This window comes from Vulpes vulpes, chromosome 10 (genome assembly GCF_048418805.1).
Source record: "Vulpes vulpes isolate BD-2025 chromosome 10, VulVul3, whole genome shotgun sequence".
Classification (NCBI taxonomy): domain Eukaryota; kingdom Metazoa; phylum Chordata; class Mammalia; order Carnivora; family Canidae; genus Vulpes; species Vulpes vulpes.
In genome coordinates this window covers 3312432-3333044 of record NC_132789.1, presented here as the reverse complement: position 1 = coordinate 3333044, position 20613 = coordinate 3312432, and the positions used below count along the sequence as shown (strand labels likewise).

Below are 20613 nucleotides of genomic sequence, written 5' to 3'. Positions count from 1 at the left end.
GGCGCAGCCTCTTACTCACAGACAGGAGAGGAGTTGGGGTCTCGCCTTCAGGTAGTTCTGACCCCCCGCGTGGCCCATGTGGCAGGAGCATCACTAAGGGCGCAGGCAAGCAGCTGGGGTCCCCGCGAGGGAGGAGGCCAGCGCAGGAGCGTGAGCTGGGAGCATCTGGAAGTGGGGTGGCATTGGGGCGCGTGTACATCTCCCAGGCTATTGCGGAGGCAGGTCTGCTGGGGGAGCGGGTATTTCCTCCCCGAAGAGTTAGTGAAAACACAGGGGAGGGAGGCGAGACCCAGACACATAAAAGGACATGCCTGCACCCCAGCGTCCCAGTCCCCGCTCAGAGGTCCCGCTGTGAGCTTCTGCCTCACCCCCCCCCCCCACACCCACACACACACAGACGTGCACACGCCTTTATCCGCCCGGGTCCCTCGCTAGGCCGCTCTGCACAATGCCGGCCCCACCGAATGATGGATCCATGTATCCGAGCTCTCCGCAGCAGATGCACGGGGCTGGGAATTCCACATGTCCTCGGATCTCCAGACAAAAAACATCAGGGGATGACCTGAAATCGCGGTGCGGGGAGAGACTCCCGCTCGCCCCGCCGCGGCCGCAGGAGGGCAGCCAGGGAGGGGGTCCAGCTCCATCCCGAGTCGCGGGTCCCCGCGCGGAAGCCTCCGGGACGCGAGCCGCAGGGAGCGGGGAAGGGAGGCTGCGAACCTGCGGAGCCGAGTCGGCCAGCGCCCGGGGCCGCCCCCATCCCCGCCCGCGCCCGCGCCCCATCCTCTCCCGCCCCCGCGCCCCTCCCGCGCTCCCGGCTCGGCTCCCTCCCGGGGAGGGGCCCGGGGCGGGCCGGGGGCGGGCCGGGGGCGGGCCCTGGGGGCGGGGCGGGCCGGGGCGGGCGGCGGCTGCGGCTGTGGCTGGAGAAAAGTTGTCCCGGCCGGAGCGCGCGCTGCCGCGGGATCCGGAGCCGCCACCGCGCCACGGCCCGCGCTGGCGCCACCCCCGGCTCCGCAGCCGGCCGGGCCGACTCGCAGCTGGGGGGCTCCCCGGGGCATGGGACAGCCGGCGGGGCCCCCGGGCGGGCGGAGCGCGGCCTGAGCTGCCGGGACGCAGGATGCGCTCCGAGGGCGCGGCCCCCGGGCCGGTGGCGCCGCTGTGCGGGGCGCTGAGCCTGGTGCTGGGCGCGCTGCTGGGCAGAGGTAAGGCGGGGCGGGCGTCGGGCCCGCGGGCGCTGGCGCTCGGGAACTTCCCGGGGCGCGGCGGGCCCGTTGCGGGGCTGTCGCGGGACCCGGGGCGGGCGGGGCGGGGAGCGGGGGGCTCCGGTCCTGGCGCTGGCGCTGGCGCTGGCGCCCGGGGCGCAGAGAGGCCCTGCCCTAGCCAGGAGGACCCAGCTGCGCGCCGCCTGCCTGGGATGGGGCAGATTCAGAGGTCGCGCATCCCGGGATTCGGGGCGCTCTCCGGGGCTGGGGGGCGTGGCGGGGCGGGGGCGCGGGCCTAGCCCATCCCCAGCAGTGACCCTGTGCAGCGGGGGGCCGGCATCCTTGCCCCGTCTGCTCCCCCGGGCCGGTCAGGCAGGGCTGGAGATCCGGGAGGGCGAACCGGGTCCTTTGCGCCCCGGCCCCCGGGGACGTGCGCTCAGAGCGCAGCTCGCGGGGAGCCCGGCTGCGGCCGCGGTGCCTGGGGCGTGCGGAAAGGGGGTGGGCGCGGCCCGGGCTCCGGCAGTGCGGTCCGCGGAGGCCGCGCGCCTCAGTCTCCACATCTCGGCAATGGGGGGACCGCGAGGCTGGGGAGGCCGGGAAGGCTGCGGCGAGGAACGGCGGGAGCGCAGAGGGCTCGGCGAGGGGGGCGGGGAGCGGGGCCGGGCCTGAGGCGCCCTTCCCCGCGGGGCCCGGTGGTGGGGCTCGCGCGCCGGGGCCGCGGGCGGGCGGGGACCGCTGCGCGCACAGGGCCGGGCCGGGCCGGGCTGCGCGCCGGGCGCGGAGAAGGACCGAGGCGCCTGCGCCCGCCAACCGCGCCGCGCGGGGCGGGGGTCCCGGGTCCGGGGGAGCCGCGGGGCGCCCGGGACCTGCACCTTCGCGCCGCGCCGCCGCTTGGGCCCAGCCGAGTCCAGCCACGGACCTCCGGGCTCCCTCCGCCAGCAGCTCCCCGGGCTGGGCTGCAGATGCGTCGGGAGAGACAAGTTGCCACTGGAGGTGAAAAAAGTAGCAGCGGTTGTTCAAAGTCCTTATAGCCCGCCGGAGAGTCCAGAGAAATTGGCGTTGCGCGCGGCTGCAGGTTCTCAGGCGCACCCACTGCTCCTGCTCCTTTCTTGGGGAGCTCCAGGCAGAAGCAGCTTGTGTGCGCGCTGAAAGACATGGGGACGCTTTCCAGTCTGGTGCCGAATGGAAAGAGCAAACAGGAAGCTTCTGGCGCTTGAATTCTGCTCTGAGCTCTGGGTTCTATCATGTGTAAGACTCAGTTTCCCAAAATGTAAAGTGGCCATGAAAAAAAAAAAAAGAAAATCCCTCCCCCAAATTACTTCCCAGGGACTCTTTGATGGTAAAGAGACTTGGTGAATGGAAAACGCTTTGTAGAGCAAGGTGGTGTCATTTTATTTTGTTTTTATTTTATTATTCGTATTTTTTTTTTTTTTAAGGATTTTACTTATTTATTCATGAGAAACACAGAGAGAGGCAGAGACACAGGCAGAGGGAGAAGCAGGCTCCATGCAGGGAGGCTGATGTGGGACTGGATCCCAGGACCTCAGGATCAGCCTGGGCTGAAGGCAGGTGCTCAACCACTGAGCCACCCGGGTGCCCCAGGTGGTGTCATTTTATTTTATTTTATTTTTTTTTAATTTTTTTTTTTATTTATTTACGATATTCACACAGAGAGAGAGAGAGGGGCAGAGACACAGGCAGATGGAGAAGCAGGCTCCATGCACTGGGAGCCCGACGTGGGATTCGATCCCGGGTCCCCAGGATCGCGCCCTGGGCCAAAGGCAGGCGCTAAACCACTGCACCACCCAGGGATCCCCGGTGGTGTCATTTTAAAGTGAGCAACGGCTGGGTCAGAGTTCCTGATTTTCTCCCCACCTTTGTAGAGGATTTAATCAGGCAAGAACTTTGAATGTTCCTTTTAAAGTAAGTCGTGAGCCTCTCTTAATTAAATTCCTTTTTTTCTCCCCTGTCTAGAGGATTTTAACTGTGATTTAGAAGAGCAGCCGTGTAGAAGAGGCTAGGAGCAGCAATTTGGTTGGAAAGTGGAACGGGGACTTTGTTTTAAAGATGCTGTTCACACAGCAAGGGTTGTGGGTGATGAAGATGGTGGCGATAGAAGTGTCCCACCCCTACCCCTTTCCTGGCTTAGTGCCACCTTCAGCTTCCTCTCCTCACTTTGGCCTAACAGTTTTCACCTTGTGGTTTGGGGGCCTGAGGTCCACAACTCATCCTCTCCCAAATATTTTCCATTGCTTCCCATGACCAAAAATCCGGCACCACAATGTCTCCTCTGATTCCTCCACAAAGAAAATGTTTACTCCGTGAGATTTCTTATAGAAAGGAAAGTTTCCTGACCCTCATTTAAATGTGTGCTGTCTTTAAAATAAATAAATAAATAAATAAGCCACCTCGGACTCTTCCTGCCTAAGGATTTAAGTGCTGATTTCTAGGATCCTCCAAACCACTGATCAATTTTTAGTACCAATTGTATGTTTATTTTCAGCTGTTGGATTTAAGGCTCTGCAATTCTTCAGGCCTTGGAGTGGAGTCATTGTTCCTGGGAGGTTCTATAAATAGCCAGGGCATTGAAAGATTTAGGATTTAAGACCTAAGGTTTAAGACTTGGGTAGGTGAGGTGAAGTGTCCTTCAGTTAGAGGATGAGGTATCGACTGACACCATATGGAGCGGCGGAAGGGCCTTGGTGGGCTGTGATGCCATCAGCGTGTACTAATGGTTGTTCATGACATGAGGGACCCCTGGGAAGGTCACACAGGACAACAACCTATTCTGAAGTTGTTGGGGCCAGATGTACTTCAAGACTGAGAATGATGGGAATCTTTGAATAGCTGGCTAGCTAGACTTAAAGGATCGCATACATCTATTGTAACACCCCCAAGCTGGGTATGGTCGCACCCTGTCCTTGCATACATGGGTCACTCTGCACCAACTGTATAAGGACATAAGGGAGGATAAGACCCTAAGCAGCCTCACTTTACTTTAGATCAGCATTGGCCACAAAGTGAATGAAGATCAAACAAGCAGACCTTTGGGATGTTGAGTTTCTGATAAGGGATTTGGGGCCTATGTCAGGTTTCATGAGTAGAAAGTAGGGTGGAGAGTGACCCAGGGTGCATACTGACACCAGAGAGTGATGATCATGCTTTGTCCTTCCTACATACACAGCACCCACACCCACTTGGTAGACATAGTGCACACGGATGTCCATTCCTGTCTCAAGTTGAAAGTCTGCTGCATTGAAGCTTCTTAGAAGTGATTTCAGCTGCTTGGAAGTCATTCATTCTGTTAAACCACCAGACTCGGCTTGTTTTAATTCTTTTCTCCGTAGCCACAGCTTTTGACTTGTGCTTGTAAACGTCATGACCTGCAGACACAGATAAGCATTGTTTTGTCCACACGGTGTCATTTTTTTAAAAGTGAATGAGCTCCCCCAAATTGAGGATATTCACATATAAAGCAGAGTTTCCAACTTCCCTTAAGAGTAAGGGTGCTTGGGAAGCCCCGGTGGCCCAGCGGTTGAGCGCCGCCTTCAGCCCAGGGCGTGATCCTGAGGACCAGGGATCGAGTCCCACATCGGGCTCCCTGCATGGAGCCTGCTTCTCCCTCTGCCTGTGTCTCGGCCTCTCTCTCTCAGTCTGTGTCTCTCATGAATTAAAAAAATAAAATAAAATCTTTAAAAAAAAAAAAACAAAAAAGAGTATGGGTGCTCTGTCAACCTTGAGTACACATGTTCATATGGCTACAAAGCTAAGCCTGGGAGTGCCTCCTGGGTGGGGTGACTATTCAACTGCTTTTCCCTCCTCCCTGTGCCCCACTAGCCACTTGGGCCTCTGGCTCTTCTTCCTTCATCACACTGTTCACAGTTGACAAGAGTGGCTAGTGTCAGGCAGAGAACTCAGAACTCTCAATTATATTAGTAGTTAGCACCTCCATGAGCAGAGGTTAAAATAAAGCCTCTGCATGCATTAGATATTTCATACATCCATAGTCATGAGGAGCGAGGTTAATAAAAATGAGTCTTCGGTAATATTAATTGGAGTAAAAGAGAGTATTACTGAATTAATGGAATAGATGGAAAGTCTGATTGATAGAACTATTTTTTTTACAGCAATCCACTTTGTTTAAAAGTCAGATTTATTAAGATACAATTTGCATACAGTAAAATTCGCCCTTTTGAATACAATGATAGGCTTGGACAAATTTATGTTGTCATGCAGGGATCCCTGGGTGGCGCAGCGGTTTGGCACCTGCCTTTGGCCCAGGGCGCCATCCTGGAGACCCGGGATCGAATCCCACGTCAGGCTCCCGGTGCATGGAGCCTGCTTCTCCCTCTGCCTGTGTCTCTGCCTCTCTCTCTCTGTGACTATCATAAATAAATGAAAATTAAAAAAAAAAATTATATGTTGTCATGCAAACACCACCACAGTTAAGGTATAGAATGTTTCCATCACCCCCACCCCCAAATTCTTCTGTGCCACTGGGTAGCCTGCCCACAGCCCCTGGCAACCACTGATTCCTTCTCTGTCCTTGTAGTTTTGTCTTTTTCATAATTCCATAAAAATGGGATCCTGCAGTATGCAACTTTTGAATATGCGACCTTTTGCTTAGCACAATGTGTTTAATAAATATCCACCTATATACAATACAGAGATTGTTCCTTTTTAATGATGTGTGATATTCCATCAAATGACTGTGTCACACTTGTTCATTCGTTTCCTAGTTGAGGGATATTTGGATTACTTCTGGCTTTTGGTAATGATGAAAAATGTCACTATAAATATTCACAAACAAGTCTTCATGTGGACGCAGTTTTCTGTTTCCTTTGGGTAAATGCCTAGAGCGGGGATTGCTAGGTGGTATGATAACTGTATGTGTAACTTTTTCAATCTCCAAACTCTTTTCATGCATAGTACCATTTTGCATTCCCAGCAGCAAGATATAAGAGTTCCAGTTGATTTTTACCTCCAGCACTGCTTACTGTTCTCCATTTTGTTTTCTTTGATTTTAAGAGTTTTAATAGGTGGGCAGTGGTATTTCTTTGAGGTTTTAGTTTTCACTCTTATAACTAATGATGTTGAGCATTATTTTTTTGTGCTTATTTGCCATCTTCTGTCTTTTTCAAACCTCTGCCTATTTTTTTAAATTGGCTGTTATTTTCCTATTATTGATCTTTGAAGGTACTTTATGTATATTATGGATGTGAGTCCTTTATCAGATACATGTTTACCAGAGAGTTTCTCCCTGTCTATGTCTTTAGATGAGCAAAGGTGTTTAATTTTAATGAAGTTCAATGTATTAATTTTTCTCTTAGTAATTTGGTGTCACATGGAAGAAATATCTGCCTAGCCCAAGGTCTTCAAATGTTTATAGTGTTGTTCAGGTACTTCAAATTCCTGCTGACTGTTCATTTTTTTCTTTTGTCAGTTATTGAGAGGAGTGATGAGATCTCCACCTATGTTTTGCATTTGTTGATTTTTCACTAAAGTTCTGTCAGCTTTTCCTTCATGTGTTTTGGAACAGTTTTAGGTACATACACACTTAGTGCTGTTGCATCTTCTTGGTGAATTGACCTCCTTATCATTATGTAATATCATTCTTTATTTTTGGAATTTTTTTTGTTTTGAAGTCTTTTTTGTCTGATATTAATAATAGGCACCTCAGCTTTCCTTTGGTTAGTGGTTTCACTGTAAAATCTTTATTTATTTATTTATTTATTTTGATATTTTTTCTTTTTTTATGATAGTCACAGAGAGAGAGAGAGAGGCAGAGACACAGGCAGAGGGAGAAGCAGGCAGAGGGAGAAGCAGGCTCCATGCACCGGGAGCCTGATGTGGGATTCGATCCAGGGTCTCCAGGATTGCACCCTGGGCCAAAGGCAGGCGCCAAACCACTGCACCACCCAGGGATCCCTGTAAAATCTTTTTTTAAAGACCAGTCTATGTCTTTATACCTAATGATGATTGTTGGTAGGCAGCATGTAGTTGGGTTTTGTCTGTTTATTCAATCTGATAGTCTCTGTCTTTTAATCATTATGTTTAGACCATTTATATTTAATGTGGTTATTGATACATGTGTATGGAAATCTACCACCTTGCTCTTTGTTTTCATTATATTACACACATTCTTTACCTTTCTTCTTCTTTTTCTGTGTATTTTTAAATTGGATATATATTTTATGATTCCATCCATCTCATATATTTGCTCGCTATTTATATTATCTCTTTCAATATTAGCCATTGCTCTCAGACTTATATATACGTCTTTAATTAATCAAAGCCTATATTCAAAATATATTATGCTGTTTTATTTGTTGTGTAAGAAACTTAAAACAGTGTATCTCTAATATTTCCCCCTCTATGTATAATCCTTTTCAAGTGCATACATCTTATACCCTAAGTATGGCTAAGAGAATTGTTAATTAGAGTTTTTTTTGTATATGCTTTGAGGAAGGATAAAAATGCTGTTTCATTGGCTCGCTTTGGTTTCCAGGTGGGTACTTCTTGTACCCTTGAAACTGTTTTCTCTGCAGGACTTTTTCCTTCCTGCCTATGTGCTGAGCCAAACAAAAGTGTTTAAGCACCTTAGGGATTTAGAAGTTAACTGCCTTTAAGGAGAGAACAAAGGTGAAATACAACTCAGCCAAGTCTGAATTAGCAAAATTTCCAGGACAATGGTTCTAGATACTCTCCCAGAGTTACTGATTCCTTGTCTCCTTCAGTGTGCACATTGCCTTTTTACTGATTAAGGATGTTCTTAGTGGTATGAGAGCAGTGTTAGGTTCATAACTGCAAATGTCTCGAATGCCGAGGCAGTTGGAAGGCTCCATAGAAGACTGTTTTCTTGACATAAAATGCCTTTTCTTTCTTCCTCAGCACCTTTTCTGTTGTCAGCAACACGCAGAGCTGTCACTTATGGATTAGTTTGGGAGGCTCAGCATCATAGAAGCAGGAGCTTAAATTTGAGCCTTTGTTCTGCCATTCCCTGGATGCATTGGTCAGAAGCCTGTTAGCACAGAAGCCTATCAAGGCCACCTGAGAAATAGGGATCTGGAGCTCATGATCTTGAAGGTAAAAGACCAGGGTTCCTAGGGGGCAGAAGTTGCCTGTTCAAGAGTACCTGTTGTTATAATTGATGCCTTGCTTTGGGGTGCTCCAACCACTTTATTTGTTTTTATCTCTATGCTCACATTTTAAATTCTAGGGAGAAAGAAGCCCAGAATGCTGGCTGAACTTTAGAATCACCTGGGAAGCTTTCAGAAATGCTAACCACTCCTCTACCTCCCTCCTGCCCTCCCCCACCCTTGGCCCCACCCCAAGCTGATTGAGTCAGGATCTTTGCTAGTGGTAGACAAGAAGTGAGCAGAGATGCGTGGTTGGTCATTTTTATTGTTTAGAAGCACTTCTGATGATTCTACAGTGTATTCAGGAATGAGAACAGGTTTCCTAGAGCCTAGAGCCATCTCTGTCTAGAAAAGGCTAAGGCAATTAGATGGACACTTCTACCATTTCGTATCTGGGGGGAGAGAGCATTTCTCCCAGAGAAAAATTGAAGAACTGTTTACAAAAGACGATGGGATGGGGACTGGATGCAAAATCAACCAATGTCCATCCAGCCTGTTTTATTTATTTATATTTATTTTTAAGATTTATTTATTTATTTGAGAGAGAAAGCAGGAGCATACAAGTGGGAGGGGCAGAGGGACAGGGAAAGAGAAACTCAGTCCCACAACCCTGAAATCAGACCTGAGGTGAAATCAGGAGTCGGATTCCCCCAGTGGACCATGCTGCCCAGGTGCCCCAACAGCCTCAGTTTTATTAGATTGAAGTTATAACACCCATTTTGTAGGATTACTGAGAATGTTGCATGAAGAGCCGGGCAGGAAGCCCTTCACTCAGGACGTTAGTATCCTGAGGCTGCTGTAACAGGTGACCGCAGACTGGGCAGACCCATTCCACAGAAGCTTACTCTCCCTCAGTCCTAGAGCGAGACACCCCAACTCAAATGTGGGCAGGGCCGTGCCTTCTCTGAAGACCCTGGGGGAGGATCCCTCTTTGCTCTTTCAGCTTCATGGACTCCTGGTTCTCCCCGGGGGCAGGTGTACATCCCTCCAGTCTCCTGTCATTCTCACGTAGCCTTCTCTGCCTACCTTCTCCCTTCTGTCTTAGAAGGACACCTGTCACTGATTTGGGGTGATATTAATCCTGAGATGCCTGCCTAACTTACACCTGAAAAGACCCGTATTCCAAATCGGGTCATGTTCACGGATTCTGAGTGGATGCATCTCTTGGTGGCCACCATTCCACACACTTAGGTAAGATCATGCACACAGGAAAGTTCAGTAAGTCATAGCTATTCTTACATGCCGACTTATCAAAGCCATGGAGGAGAAGAAACATTGTGACCCAGTCGAAACTATACATGGATATGTTGTTTAAAGATTTTATTGATTTATTCCTGAAAAACACAGAAGGAGAGGTAGAGACAGAGGCGGAGGGAGAAGCAGGCTTCCTGCTGGGAGCCCGATGTGGACAGGATCATGCCCAAAGGCGAAGACAGACGCCCAACTGCTGAGCCACCCAGGCGTCCCTCCAGCTTTACATTTGGTTCACACAGCACACCCAGGGATTCCCTAATGGTTGTAGAAAAAGTGGGTGGAGTGCATCTCACATTGCTCCCTCGGGTGCCCGGCCCAACTGTGAGCCCCTCACTGTGATGAGAAAGAATGGACCTGAGAATGGGTCAAGCCTGGGACACACTGGTCTCGGGAGCCTGACCTCATCTCCACCGCAGTGATGAGGACAGAGAGTGAGAGGGCCTGGTGGCCCAGAGACAAGTCGGGTGGTGTGAGACACGGGAACAGACACCGGCTGGCAAGTCTGTCCAACCAACCAAATGAACGACACAAAGAAAAGCGAAGGTCACAGGTGGAGTCGGAGTCGGAGGAGCAGTCCACCTGCGGCTGTATGCACACGCAGCTCGGTGCAGCACGTCAGGCCGCCCACCTCCCCAGGCACCTGCCATGTACAGTGGCTTCTTGTTCTGTGTTTGCTTTGGCTCTTGATCTTCCCTTCATTCCTCCCTCCGACGGACTTCCCTTTGGGACCAGCTGTGGACCGGGCACCCTGGGGCCCTCCTCGGAGACTAGGGTCCTTCGTGCTGTGGTGGAGGTGCCCACCTGGGTCCTTCAGGGGCTCTGGCTGGGTTCCTAAAGCTGCCAGAAGCTCTGCATCAGCAGTGGGTAGCAACTCTGAGAGGCTTCCTGCTCTGGCCTCCTCATTTAGGAAGGAAAAAAAAAATCCTGGGGAAAGTCCTCATTTTGGGCCAATTTGTTCTGCTGCAGCTCTATTTCCTCTTTCCTGCTTTCTAAGCAGTGATGTGCTCTTTTCTTCAATTTTCGTCAATCTTTTGGGCCAGTACACAGCCTCCGGTGACCATTTTCTTTATTTTTCCCCTTTTTAATTGTAAGCAGTGACTTGACTCCGAGAGCAGACTCTTTGCATTTTGCCTTGAAATTCAGTGTTTTCATCTATTGCGCAGATGTCCTGATAACAAAATGCCATTTTTTTTTAAATTTAAAGACTTTATTTATTTGAGACAGAGAGACAGAGAGACAGAGAGACAGAGAGAGAGAGTATGAGTGAGGTGAGGGACAGAGGAAGAAGCAGACTCCCCGCCAAGGAGGGAGCTGATGCGGAACTCGATCCCAAGACCCTGAGATCATGACCTGAGCTGAAGGCGGATGCTTCACTGACTGAGCCACCCAGGTGCCCCTAAAATGCCATTTTCTTGCCAGAGTCTGTGGTTCCCTGCTATTGTTCAGCTGTCTCCCTGGCCGTGGCCCTTGGACACCTGTACTCTGCCACCTGTGCCATGGGTCCACCAGCAGTGGCTTTGGTGGGGAGGTGGCCTGGGGGCTCACTTTCTCCTTCACAGGCAGGATGTCTGTAGACATCAGCTTCTTACCTGTCCTCAGTGGTCTGGGATTTCTTGGTCAGGTGTTCTTTTTGTTTTTGTTTTCCTCTCAGATGTCTTAACCTCCTGTTCTCCAGGCACACATGTTGCTAATGGTTTGGTCCTATCACTTCTTTTTGCAATTACTGCTAGCCCTGTAGAGACAATCTTTAATAATTCTAAAGGAAGACCAAAATGTCCACCATCCACTTCACATAGCAGCTGCATCTTGGTTGGGGAGGCCCCCTTCAGACTCCTCTTGAGGCAGTGAGATCGCGTTGTCCTCTGTTTAGAATCCTGTAGAGGCTCCCATCACATTCCGAGGCACCCTTCTGGCCTTATCTCAACCCCCATGATCTCACATATGCACTCTGTTCCATTCCCATTGGCCTCCTCGCTGGTGCTCACAACACCCACATAGGCTCTGACCTCAGGGCCTTTGCACCTGACTGCTGTGGGGAAACATCCAGATATCTAATTCAGGTCTCTGGTCACAGGCCATCTTCTCATAGAGGAGTCACCCTTTGTGCTATCTGCTCTTATCCATTATGGCAATTTCTGTGCCCCTTCCCTATTTTGTTTTTCTTTGTCTTCTCACCACCTGATAAAATGCACAGATTTGACTTACTTGTTTATCTATCTTCCTCTCCTCTAGAATTTAAGCTGTGTGAGAACAGAAAGTGCCTGTCTCATTTGCTGTTGTATCTATGTGTTTTGCTTAGCGGCCCTGGTGTCTGGCACATAGGAGGCTCTTCCTACTTAGTGAGTGAATGACTTCATTCTGTCTTCGGCTTCTCACACTGTCTGTCTTTCACGCTGAGTGAATCTCTTAGATCCTGCTAAGGTCAGAAAAATAGGGAGGTACGTTTTCACATGCTGGACATCTCCAGATGGCCACATTTTATGAAGGGTTTCTAAGTGAGCACAGAACCCACCGCTATTCCTGCTTTCACCCAGTTGCTTCAGAGACGTGTTCCTGTTGGGTTCGAGGTGAGAAAGTTTGTCCAGGACTGTGATGCTCAGATGTGCTGGCCAGAGGTGACATTTTCAAGTCACCAACTTTCTTTCTATGTGGCATCCTTTTCTGCGCATCACTGCCTCTTCCTTCCTGGTGAGATTCAAGAGGGGCTCCTTTGCTGATAATGCTTCCCAGAGATAGCCATATGAAAGGAATCAACTTAAAACAGAGACCAGAATTTCACTGTAAACAGGGAAAAACATCCTTGATTAGGACTTTCTCTGAACAACTGAGTGGATTACTGAAATAATGGCAAGTGATTGCACATGGGTACAAGATATCTTTTGGGGGATGATGAAATTATACTAAAATTAGTCATCAGATACGGCTTGATCCAGGTGTTCAATTATGACATCAGTTTTGTTTTGTATTTTTTGTTTCTTTGTTTTAGTTCTTTTCTTTGCCTGTTATGGTGTGGGTTTCATTTTTAGGTTCTTTGTGATAGCTCTTGGCCGTTGCAAGTTCTGCCCCTTGCTGAGGTGGGGCACCCAAGAAACCCAAGAAAGGCCATACTGTGTTTTGTTTGCTCTGGTTTGGTTCTAAGACCTGGGGGAGGAGTTTTTGAGGGCTCAAAGTGGGGTGCAGAGGAAAAAGGTGAGTGATTAGGGACAAAACAAGAATCAATATTCCTACATTTCCAAATTCAAGAGTATGGGCAGCACAGGTAGAGAAGACAGCGAGAAGTCATAAAAACAAGTTGTGTCTCTTTATTGCTCAGAAATCCACCTGAGTCAGTGTGGATGAACAGGAGGCAGCATCAAGATGTGTTTGACTAATTGAGTTTGTGTCAGACTTGCCTGAACTGGGGATGAGTAAACATCGTTTATCACTTGCCTGTCAAGCCAGCACTCTCTGCCATCAGGCAAAATCAGATGCAAAAGATGATTGGAGAGACAAAGGCAGGATCCCGAAAGAGCTTGTTTCGGCACTTCAGGGCCTCAGCTCTGGCCTCACCTGATGGGTCCTATTTGGGAAGCAGGAGTAAGGTGTGGAGCTCATACCTTCCTGAGTGAAATCCCTGCTCCATTGTGTCGAAATGGGCATGCTGCTTGATCCTGCAAAGTCTCTGGAGTTTGTGAATCTGTGCAGTGGGCCTCAGAGTGACTATAAAGGGGCCAATGGGTTATTGTATATTTGCCCACATTCCAGATATGATGTCTCTTCTCTACACCCTAGTCTGGGCCCTGGTAGGCTGACCTTTGCAGAGGGCAGTTCCTGTGTCTGCTGGAGTCCATCTGGGGTTGGCCAACAGGGCCCTGGTAGCTGGAGTGCAGGAGAAGAAGGAGGCTGGAACATTTATGTCCCACCTGCTCCCGGAGCCTCTGGCCCCCGTGATTGCAGCGCCTGTCAAGGAGCCCCTGTGTAAGACCCCCACTCTCACTGGGTTCAGTAGCACTCCCTTTTCTGGCCCCCTCACGTGGGGACTAGATCCCATTGTTTCTCATTGTTGGGCGCCCAGCACCATCTTTTCACTTTCTCCATGAGTAGTGCCCTCTTCGAGGCACACTAGTCCTTTGAGCTTGAATATCCTTCTTCCTGAGATGGACAATAAGTTGGAGGTTTCTTGTTTTCATGTTTAAACAAACTCAGACATCTAGAAAAGTTTCAAGGACAAGCACCTAGAACGTTTTCCTGCTAAGCCATTTCTGAGTAACTGACAAAATAGATGCTCATCGCCCCTGGATGTTTGTTTGGTGTGTGTTTTCTTACCAACAAAGACATTGTCTTGCAAAACCACAACACAACCTCAAAAATCAGAAAATTGACGTGGCTGCATTACTACCAGTTTTTAGAGCCCTGCTCAGTCTCCCCTGTCTGGACAATCTCTTTAATATCAGACGTCTTTTTTTTCCCTTCAGTCTTTTCTTGAATTTCATGACTGTGACACTTCTGAAGAGTGCAGGCCAGTTATCTCCCAATTTGGGTTCATCTGATGTTTTTTCATGATTAGATTCTGATCACACACCTTTGGCAGGAGTGCCTCAGAAGGGATGTTCTGTTCTTGTTGCATTTGGTCAGGTGGCCCATGATTTAAATTTGTCATGGTGTGAATGATGGTCATTTTGATCACTTGATTAAGGTGGCATGTGCCAGGCTTCTCTACTGCAAAGTCACTCTTGTTCTCTTAGAAATTAATAAATATTTCATGAAAAGATGTTTAGAGATGATGTAAATATTCTTCTTCCCCTTAGACAACATTTCATTTGTGAATTTATTAGCAGAAGGGGCTCCAGGATTTCTTTCGTCTGTGGCTTCTTTTTCATTACTGTCACTATTATGATGCTCAGAATATCTAACATTTGGCCAGTGAGAGCCATTCTACCATATTCTGTGTCCTCTCATATGTGCTCATTGTCCTTTAAGCTCTTCCTTCCTTTCTGGGGATAAGATCTTCCAGGCACACTTTGTAATTTCCCTGCCCCAGGCCTAGAATCAAGCTGAGTTCCTTTTAGTCAGTATGGTATTTAGAAACCAAAATCTAGGCTCTCAATGTGCTCATTGTTATTGGGGTGCTCCAGTCCTCTCAGTGGACAGAGCCAGGGAGTTTTGTTACACACATCACCACCACTGCTCCCTCTAAAAAAAATATGGGTTCACATTGATATTTCAAATTCTAATTCAGGATCACAGAGCTTACTCCAGATTTCATCTCTTCTTTTTTTTAAAAGATTTTATTAATTTGAGAGAGAGAATACAGAGGAAGAGGGAGAAGTAGACTCCCCGCTGGGCATGGAGCCCACTGTGGGGCTCAATCCCAGGACCCCGGGATCATGACCTGAGCTAAAGGCAGGTGCTTCACCAACTGAGCCCCCCAAGTGCCCCAGATTTCTCATTTTCTGTGTGTGTCACTCCTTGCCCTGTTTCCATACCAGGCAGTTCTTCTGCTTGCCACCTTCTCAATCCACTCAGTTCCAGCACCTCTTGCTGACTGCCCTCCTTGCTCTACCAAGTCTGTAGTGCCTGAGTTTCCAATCCCAGGTGGCCACTCTTCCATCCACCCTACCTGTGGTACCTGGCCAGGGGCCACTGCGTCCACTGCCTACCATGCTAATTCTGTCCTGGTGGCATTGCACTGAGCTACTCTGAAAAGGGGGAGTGTCTGTATTCTTATTTACATGAATTAAACTATATTATTTTCCTAGACAATGTCTATACATTTCAAATCAGAAGGATAGGCTGCAACTTCTCTATGTCAAACTGTCCTTCTTTTTAGAGGTGAATGAACACTCCAACCAGAGATGGCCATGGGCCACACCACACTGACCAGCTGTCCTGTTTTAGACACTCCTTGTTCACAGGGTGAAGGAAGGAGTGTGTGATGCTACCTTATTTTTATTTATTTTTAAGATTTTATTTATTTATTCATGAGAGACACACAGAGAAAGAGGCAGAGACACAGGCAGAGGGAGAAGCAGGTTCCATGCAGGGAGCTGATGCAGGACTCGATCCAGGATGCCAGGATCACTCGCTGAGCTAAAGGCAGATGCTCAACTGCTGAACCACCCAGGCATCCCATGTGATGGTACTTTAATATTCTCTTGTACTCATCAGTGATTATCAAGATGTACCAGGTGTGGGAGATTCTAAATGAACTCAATTTAAATAGTTTTGCATTTGCAGTACCTACCAAAAAAAGAAAGTACTTTTTGTGCATCCAAATACCTTTTCCCCCTTCAAACAAGTGGGTAGTATTCCCAAAGGGCATTCTTTGTGACAGATGTTCACATATATATTTTTTAACTCAATCTTCACAAAAACATCAGGAGATAGGTACAATTGTTACACTGATGACTGGAGTCACTGAGGTCTTAATGATTCAAGTAAACCAAGAAATCAAGATTTTTAAAAATGGGAAATGGCCCTGCTTTCAAGTTATGGCAACACATCCAAAATATACTAAATGCTTTGTTGGATGAACGGTCTGGATTAGGGCCTCAGGACAGCCAATCTTTCACCCCTGCTTCTGATCACTCAACTTGGGTAGGAAAGGTGAGGTACTAGTGATGGTCCAGTTTGTGCGTAGTTGTCACATGTGCACACAGCAGCAAGATCCAGACAAATATTGAAGTTTGCATCCAGTCCACGTGGTTGGGGCCAGGAGAAGAATGCTTCCCAGGAGAGGGGATGTTGGTACTGGAAGAAGGGATAAAAGGGTTGTCAGGCAGACCAAAGCAGTGTCCACTGGAATAGGAACCTCTGGATGTGGTGGATGGAATGTGCCAAGATGCTGGGCAGGAGACAGAGATGGAGAGAGAGAAGGCTAAGAAGGAGAATATCCTGAAGAAACTTGTGTCTTCTCTAAGTATTTCAATCAGGGTACCACACCCCTTCCCCAGTTATGACAACCAGAAATGTCTGCAGACATTGCCAAGTGTCTCCTGATTGAGGAACTCTCGTTTGAATAATGCCTGCTGTGTATCAAGTAGGTCTTGCATCATAATATTTTTAAAACTTTTCACTTGGAAATAATTTTAGATTTCAAGGAAAGTTGCAAAAACAGTACAAAGAATCCCATATACGTTTCACCTAGCCCCCAAATTAAGAATTCACTAGGCTTGCTTATAGCATTCTTTCTCTGTTTTAATCTCCCTCTCCGTCTGTGTCTCTATTTTTTATTTATCTATGCATATTTTTTTCTGAACTAATTATAAATTAGTTGCACATACGACTCCCTTCAGTGTGTGCTTCCTTAAAACCAGGACATTCTCTTACATACCCAACCTGGCAGTGATCAAAATAAACAATGTGACGTTGTCACAGTACTGCTACCCGGTGACAGGCTTTTTAAAGTGTTGCTAGTTGTCTGATAATATCATTTGCAGCAAAATAAAGTCTTTCCTGGTCCAGAATCACATCCAGGACTGCACACTGTTTAGTTGTGAAATTCCTTTAGGTCTTTTTAGAATCAGGAATCACTGGGCCCCTCTGTCTTGTATAACCCTGAAGAGTACCGGCCAGTGTTTTGGTGGACCGTCCCTCAGTTTGATTGATATTGATTGCAAAGCAGTTGCTGTATTCAGTTTGGATCGACCCGGCCCTTCTGGACATGAAGTTCTGAGTATGGATGATTGTATTTGCTGTAAGCTTGGTATCGCCCATGTGCCATGATCCCTGCAGGGATCTTCCCTTCTGTGACCTGGTTCACACGACAAGAGTCCCCATAAGCCTACTTGCAGGACACCCCCCAGCACAGTGGAGGCCAGTGTGAAAATTTTAACCAGAGGTTCTGAAGAGCAAGAGGAAAGCAGGGGACCTCACTGGCAGCAGTTGTTCTGAATCATCAATGGGTCAAACCCCAGTCATGCCCTGAAGCCCGACTGTCCTGGAGTGTCTCCTGTTAGGTAAGCCGTCCGTTTGGTGACAGTCGAAGGCAAGAATCCCATCTTCTTGCTTCTCCCTGCCACCTTTCCTCCCTGGCATAACCAGCTTTTCTGGGCTTTCATGCTCCTGGACAAAGTGCTGACACACGTGGGCACACACACAGCCTCGGGATTAGATGTTAGTTTTTAGGCCCAAGGGACTCTAAATCCATATTTAGTTGTTAAAAAGAAAGAAGAGTCCCTCTCCTTGGGGTATAATCCTGTTAGAACATCCATTTATGTGAGTGAACAACACACTGAACATCTTTATGGGGTTTGTGGAGGTATCACAGCATCTGCACAAACACAGGGTATGTGGTTTGTAGGGGTGCAGTGCCCCCCCCCCCCCCCGACACATGCACTTGCAGAACTCATTTTGGAAGGTTTTCAGAGAGAAGGTTTACCCGACAGGTGTATTTCAGTCCCCATCTTCAAAGACAGAAGATTGCACGTGACTTTTAAATTAGTATTTCCTAATTTGCAGTCTCTCCTGTGTGACTCTCAATAATTTTTGCCATTTATTAGTCTCATCTGCATTTCCATTTACTTAAAAACAGCTCTTCTCTTTTTCAGATCTTCAGTCTGAGCTTTGCCCTAAGCAACACTTTCCACGAAAGTCACTGCTTTACATGCTAATTGCATTTCTCCTCCCCCCAAAATATTAAAATAAATACATAACTGATAACATGTCTAAAAGCCTTTCTACATTTCACCCAAAATTGTCTCCCACCTCACACCGGGACAAACACTGGCTGGAGGTGTGGCGGCAGATGCAGCAGGCAAATCTGATAGGTGCCGCTTCCTTCTCCATGCTTGAGTGCCCCGATTGCCCCTCTGTCACAGAACTGGGAGCCAGGGCTTCTGGAACAAATCGAAGAGAGACTTCCCCAAATCCCGAAAGAACGAATCTAAAGACCAAGAAGGGAATGTTCTTTGCAGTCATGGAAGTGCAGTGGAGCCTGTGCTAACAGGATCCTGTGAATCTCCAGTGATGAGTTCTCCTACCTGGAGGCCATCTGCATCCAACTGTCATCAGAGCAGCTGCCTCCTTAACTGGGTTTTGGATTGTTCCAGACCAGGACAGAGTCAATAAACCAATATCTAAGGCAGCATTCCCCAGATTTAAACATATATGCTCTTTTTCCAATAATTATAAAAATCCAGAGATTTTTCTCTGCTCCTTCTCCCAGAGGGGTGGACTCTTCCTTAAGCCTCCTGTTCTGTCTTCTGCAAGCGAGGAGAGCAACAGATCCTTGAACTTTGCCTCCTGCAGTTCATCTAACGTCAAACATATGTCATTTTTCAGTTCCTCATTGGAAATATCGAATAGCATGTTGAATGCTAAGTGTAGCCCCAGGATCCTGATCTACACACCCTCCACTCCCAGCTGAGAACCATGATCTTGAACAGAAGCTCACATCATTTCACAACAGAGACCAACTTACCTGGGCACTCAGAGTTGAGGGCACTGCCCTCCTGGCGAGGTTGGGTGCTGCAGCCAGCCTACCTGGGTGGAAAGGGAGGACCCAGAGGGAATTGGGGCACCTTCAGAGAAGTTCCTGGGGGAGATCCTAGAATTCCTCGTGAACACAGCCAAGAACAGGTAAATCCGAGGTGCAGTAAAAGCCACAGTGGTCATGCACTCAGGAAGCTTGTGAAGCCAGCCCTGCTTCCAGGGTCTAGGAACTTGAACCCTGTCTTCAGGGTTTCCACCTCCACCCACTAGTTGCCAGGAGCACCCTTCTCCCAGATGTGACAATGAGAACTGTCTCCCAGCGTTGCTAGATGACCCTGCCTGTGGGTGGGCAGGTGCCAAAGGTGTGGCTGAGAGCTGAGCTCCCCGGGGCTGTGGGAGGAACCGAAGGAGGGATGCCAGTGATGCAGAAATGGGGGGAAGGGAAGGAGGGTCCAGAGGGGCTTAGAGGCCCTGGTTTGCTTCCTGTCTCCCGGATGGTTGCCTGGTGCCCGCACCTCAATGTGGCCCTGCCATCCTTCCACTGAACACCTGGCACAGGGGCCTGCCTGGAGGTCCATTGCTGGTGTCCTGTGCTCCTGTGCTCCAGGGGCTGCACCTCTGGACTCCCTTGCTCCTGGTTCCCAGAGGTGCTCTGAGATCCAGACAGAAGACTGTGGGGAGATTGAACCACAGGTGCCTCTCCCCCTTCACTTTGCTTCTTGTGCTGCCTCTGGCTGGGGTGGGCTCTTCCCATGGCTCTGCTACTACTAGGCTGCCCCCACCCTAAGGGTCCCATTTTGTTCCCTTGCTTGGCCCTGGCCTCAGGAATCACCGCCTCCCCTCATTGTCCCTCCACTCCAGGAGGCATGTTCAAGTTTGCTTTCTGCTTCTTGCAGTCAACAGACTCCTGGCCAAAAAGGATGTGAAGAAATATACTTAGATGGAGATCCTTGGACATAGACCTGTATCAGATCCCCCCCTCCCAGCTCCACTCAGAGCCTATACTTTTATCAGTCAAAAGGAGGTTGATAATCCCTGCCCACCTCCCATGCGGAGTAGACGTGGAAAGTGCAGCTGGCTGTGTTTTCCTAACTCACAGTGCTAGGAGGTTAAGTTGCGCAAGAGCAAGGATTCTGCCTCTACTGGCTATTCTGAAATCCAGGTACACAGAGCAGTGCTGGGCATACAGTAAGCACTTCATAAATACATGTTGAACTAATGCATAAGAACGCAGTGAAATCGATATAGTGGATTGCTACCAGGGTTTCTTTTTAGTTAATGCAATAGGATAAAACTCTCAGCGTGCATTTCACATGGTAGGTCTCAGTGTTCTGTGTGTGTGTGTGTGTGTGTGTGTGTGTGTGTGTGTGCGCGCGCGCACGCGTGCATGCCTGAGTCTGGCTTGCGTTGTAAAATGCATTTCTGACAATAGATCTTGAGTTAAAAATGTTTAAAAGCCAGCAAACAAGACTATAGGTCAGCTTTCTGTAAGTGGTAAGGAGTAGTGTAAATCTGACCATGTGGTGTCTCCTGAACTTTCGCGAGCCTAGAGCATCCCTCCCAAAGTCCGGGTTCACTCACCTCTCTGGCTTCATCTGGCATCTCCGTGC

At 48.7% G+C, this 20613-nt stretch overlaps 1 protein-coding gene across 1 annotated transcript in view; it reads left to right on the top strand.

Annotated features, from left to right (window-relative positions):
* Positions 1-928: 928 nt before the first annotated feature.
* The window catches only part of TMEM132C (transmembrane protein 132C), a 303059-nt gene continuing 283374 nt past the window's right edge, over positions 929-20613 (top strand). Inside the window, exon 1 of the mRNA XM_072722665.1 lies at positions 929-1199. Coding sequence (XP_072578766.1) covers positions 1115-1199 — 85 coding nt within the window. The 5' untranslated portion in view covers positions 929-1114. The remainder of the gene's footprint in view (positions 1200-20613) is intronic.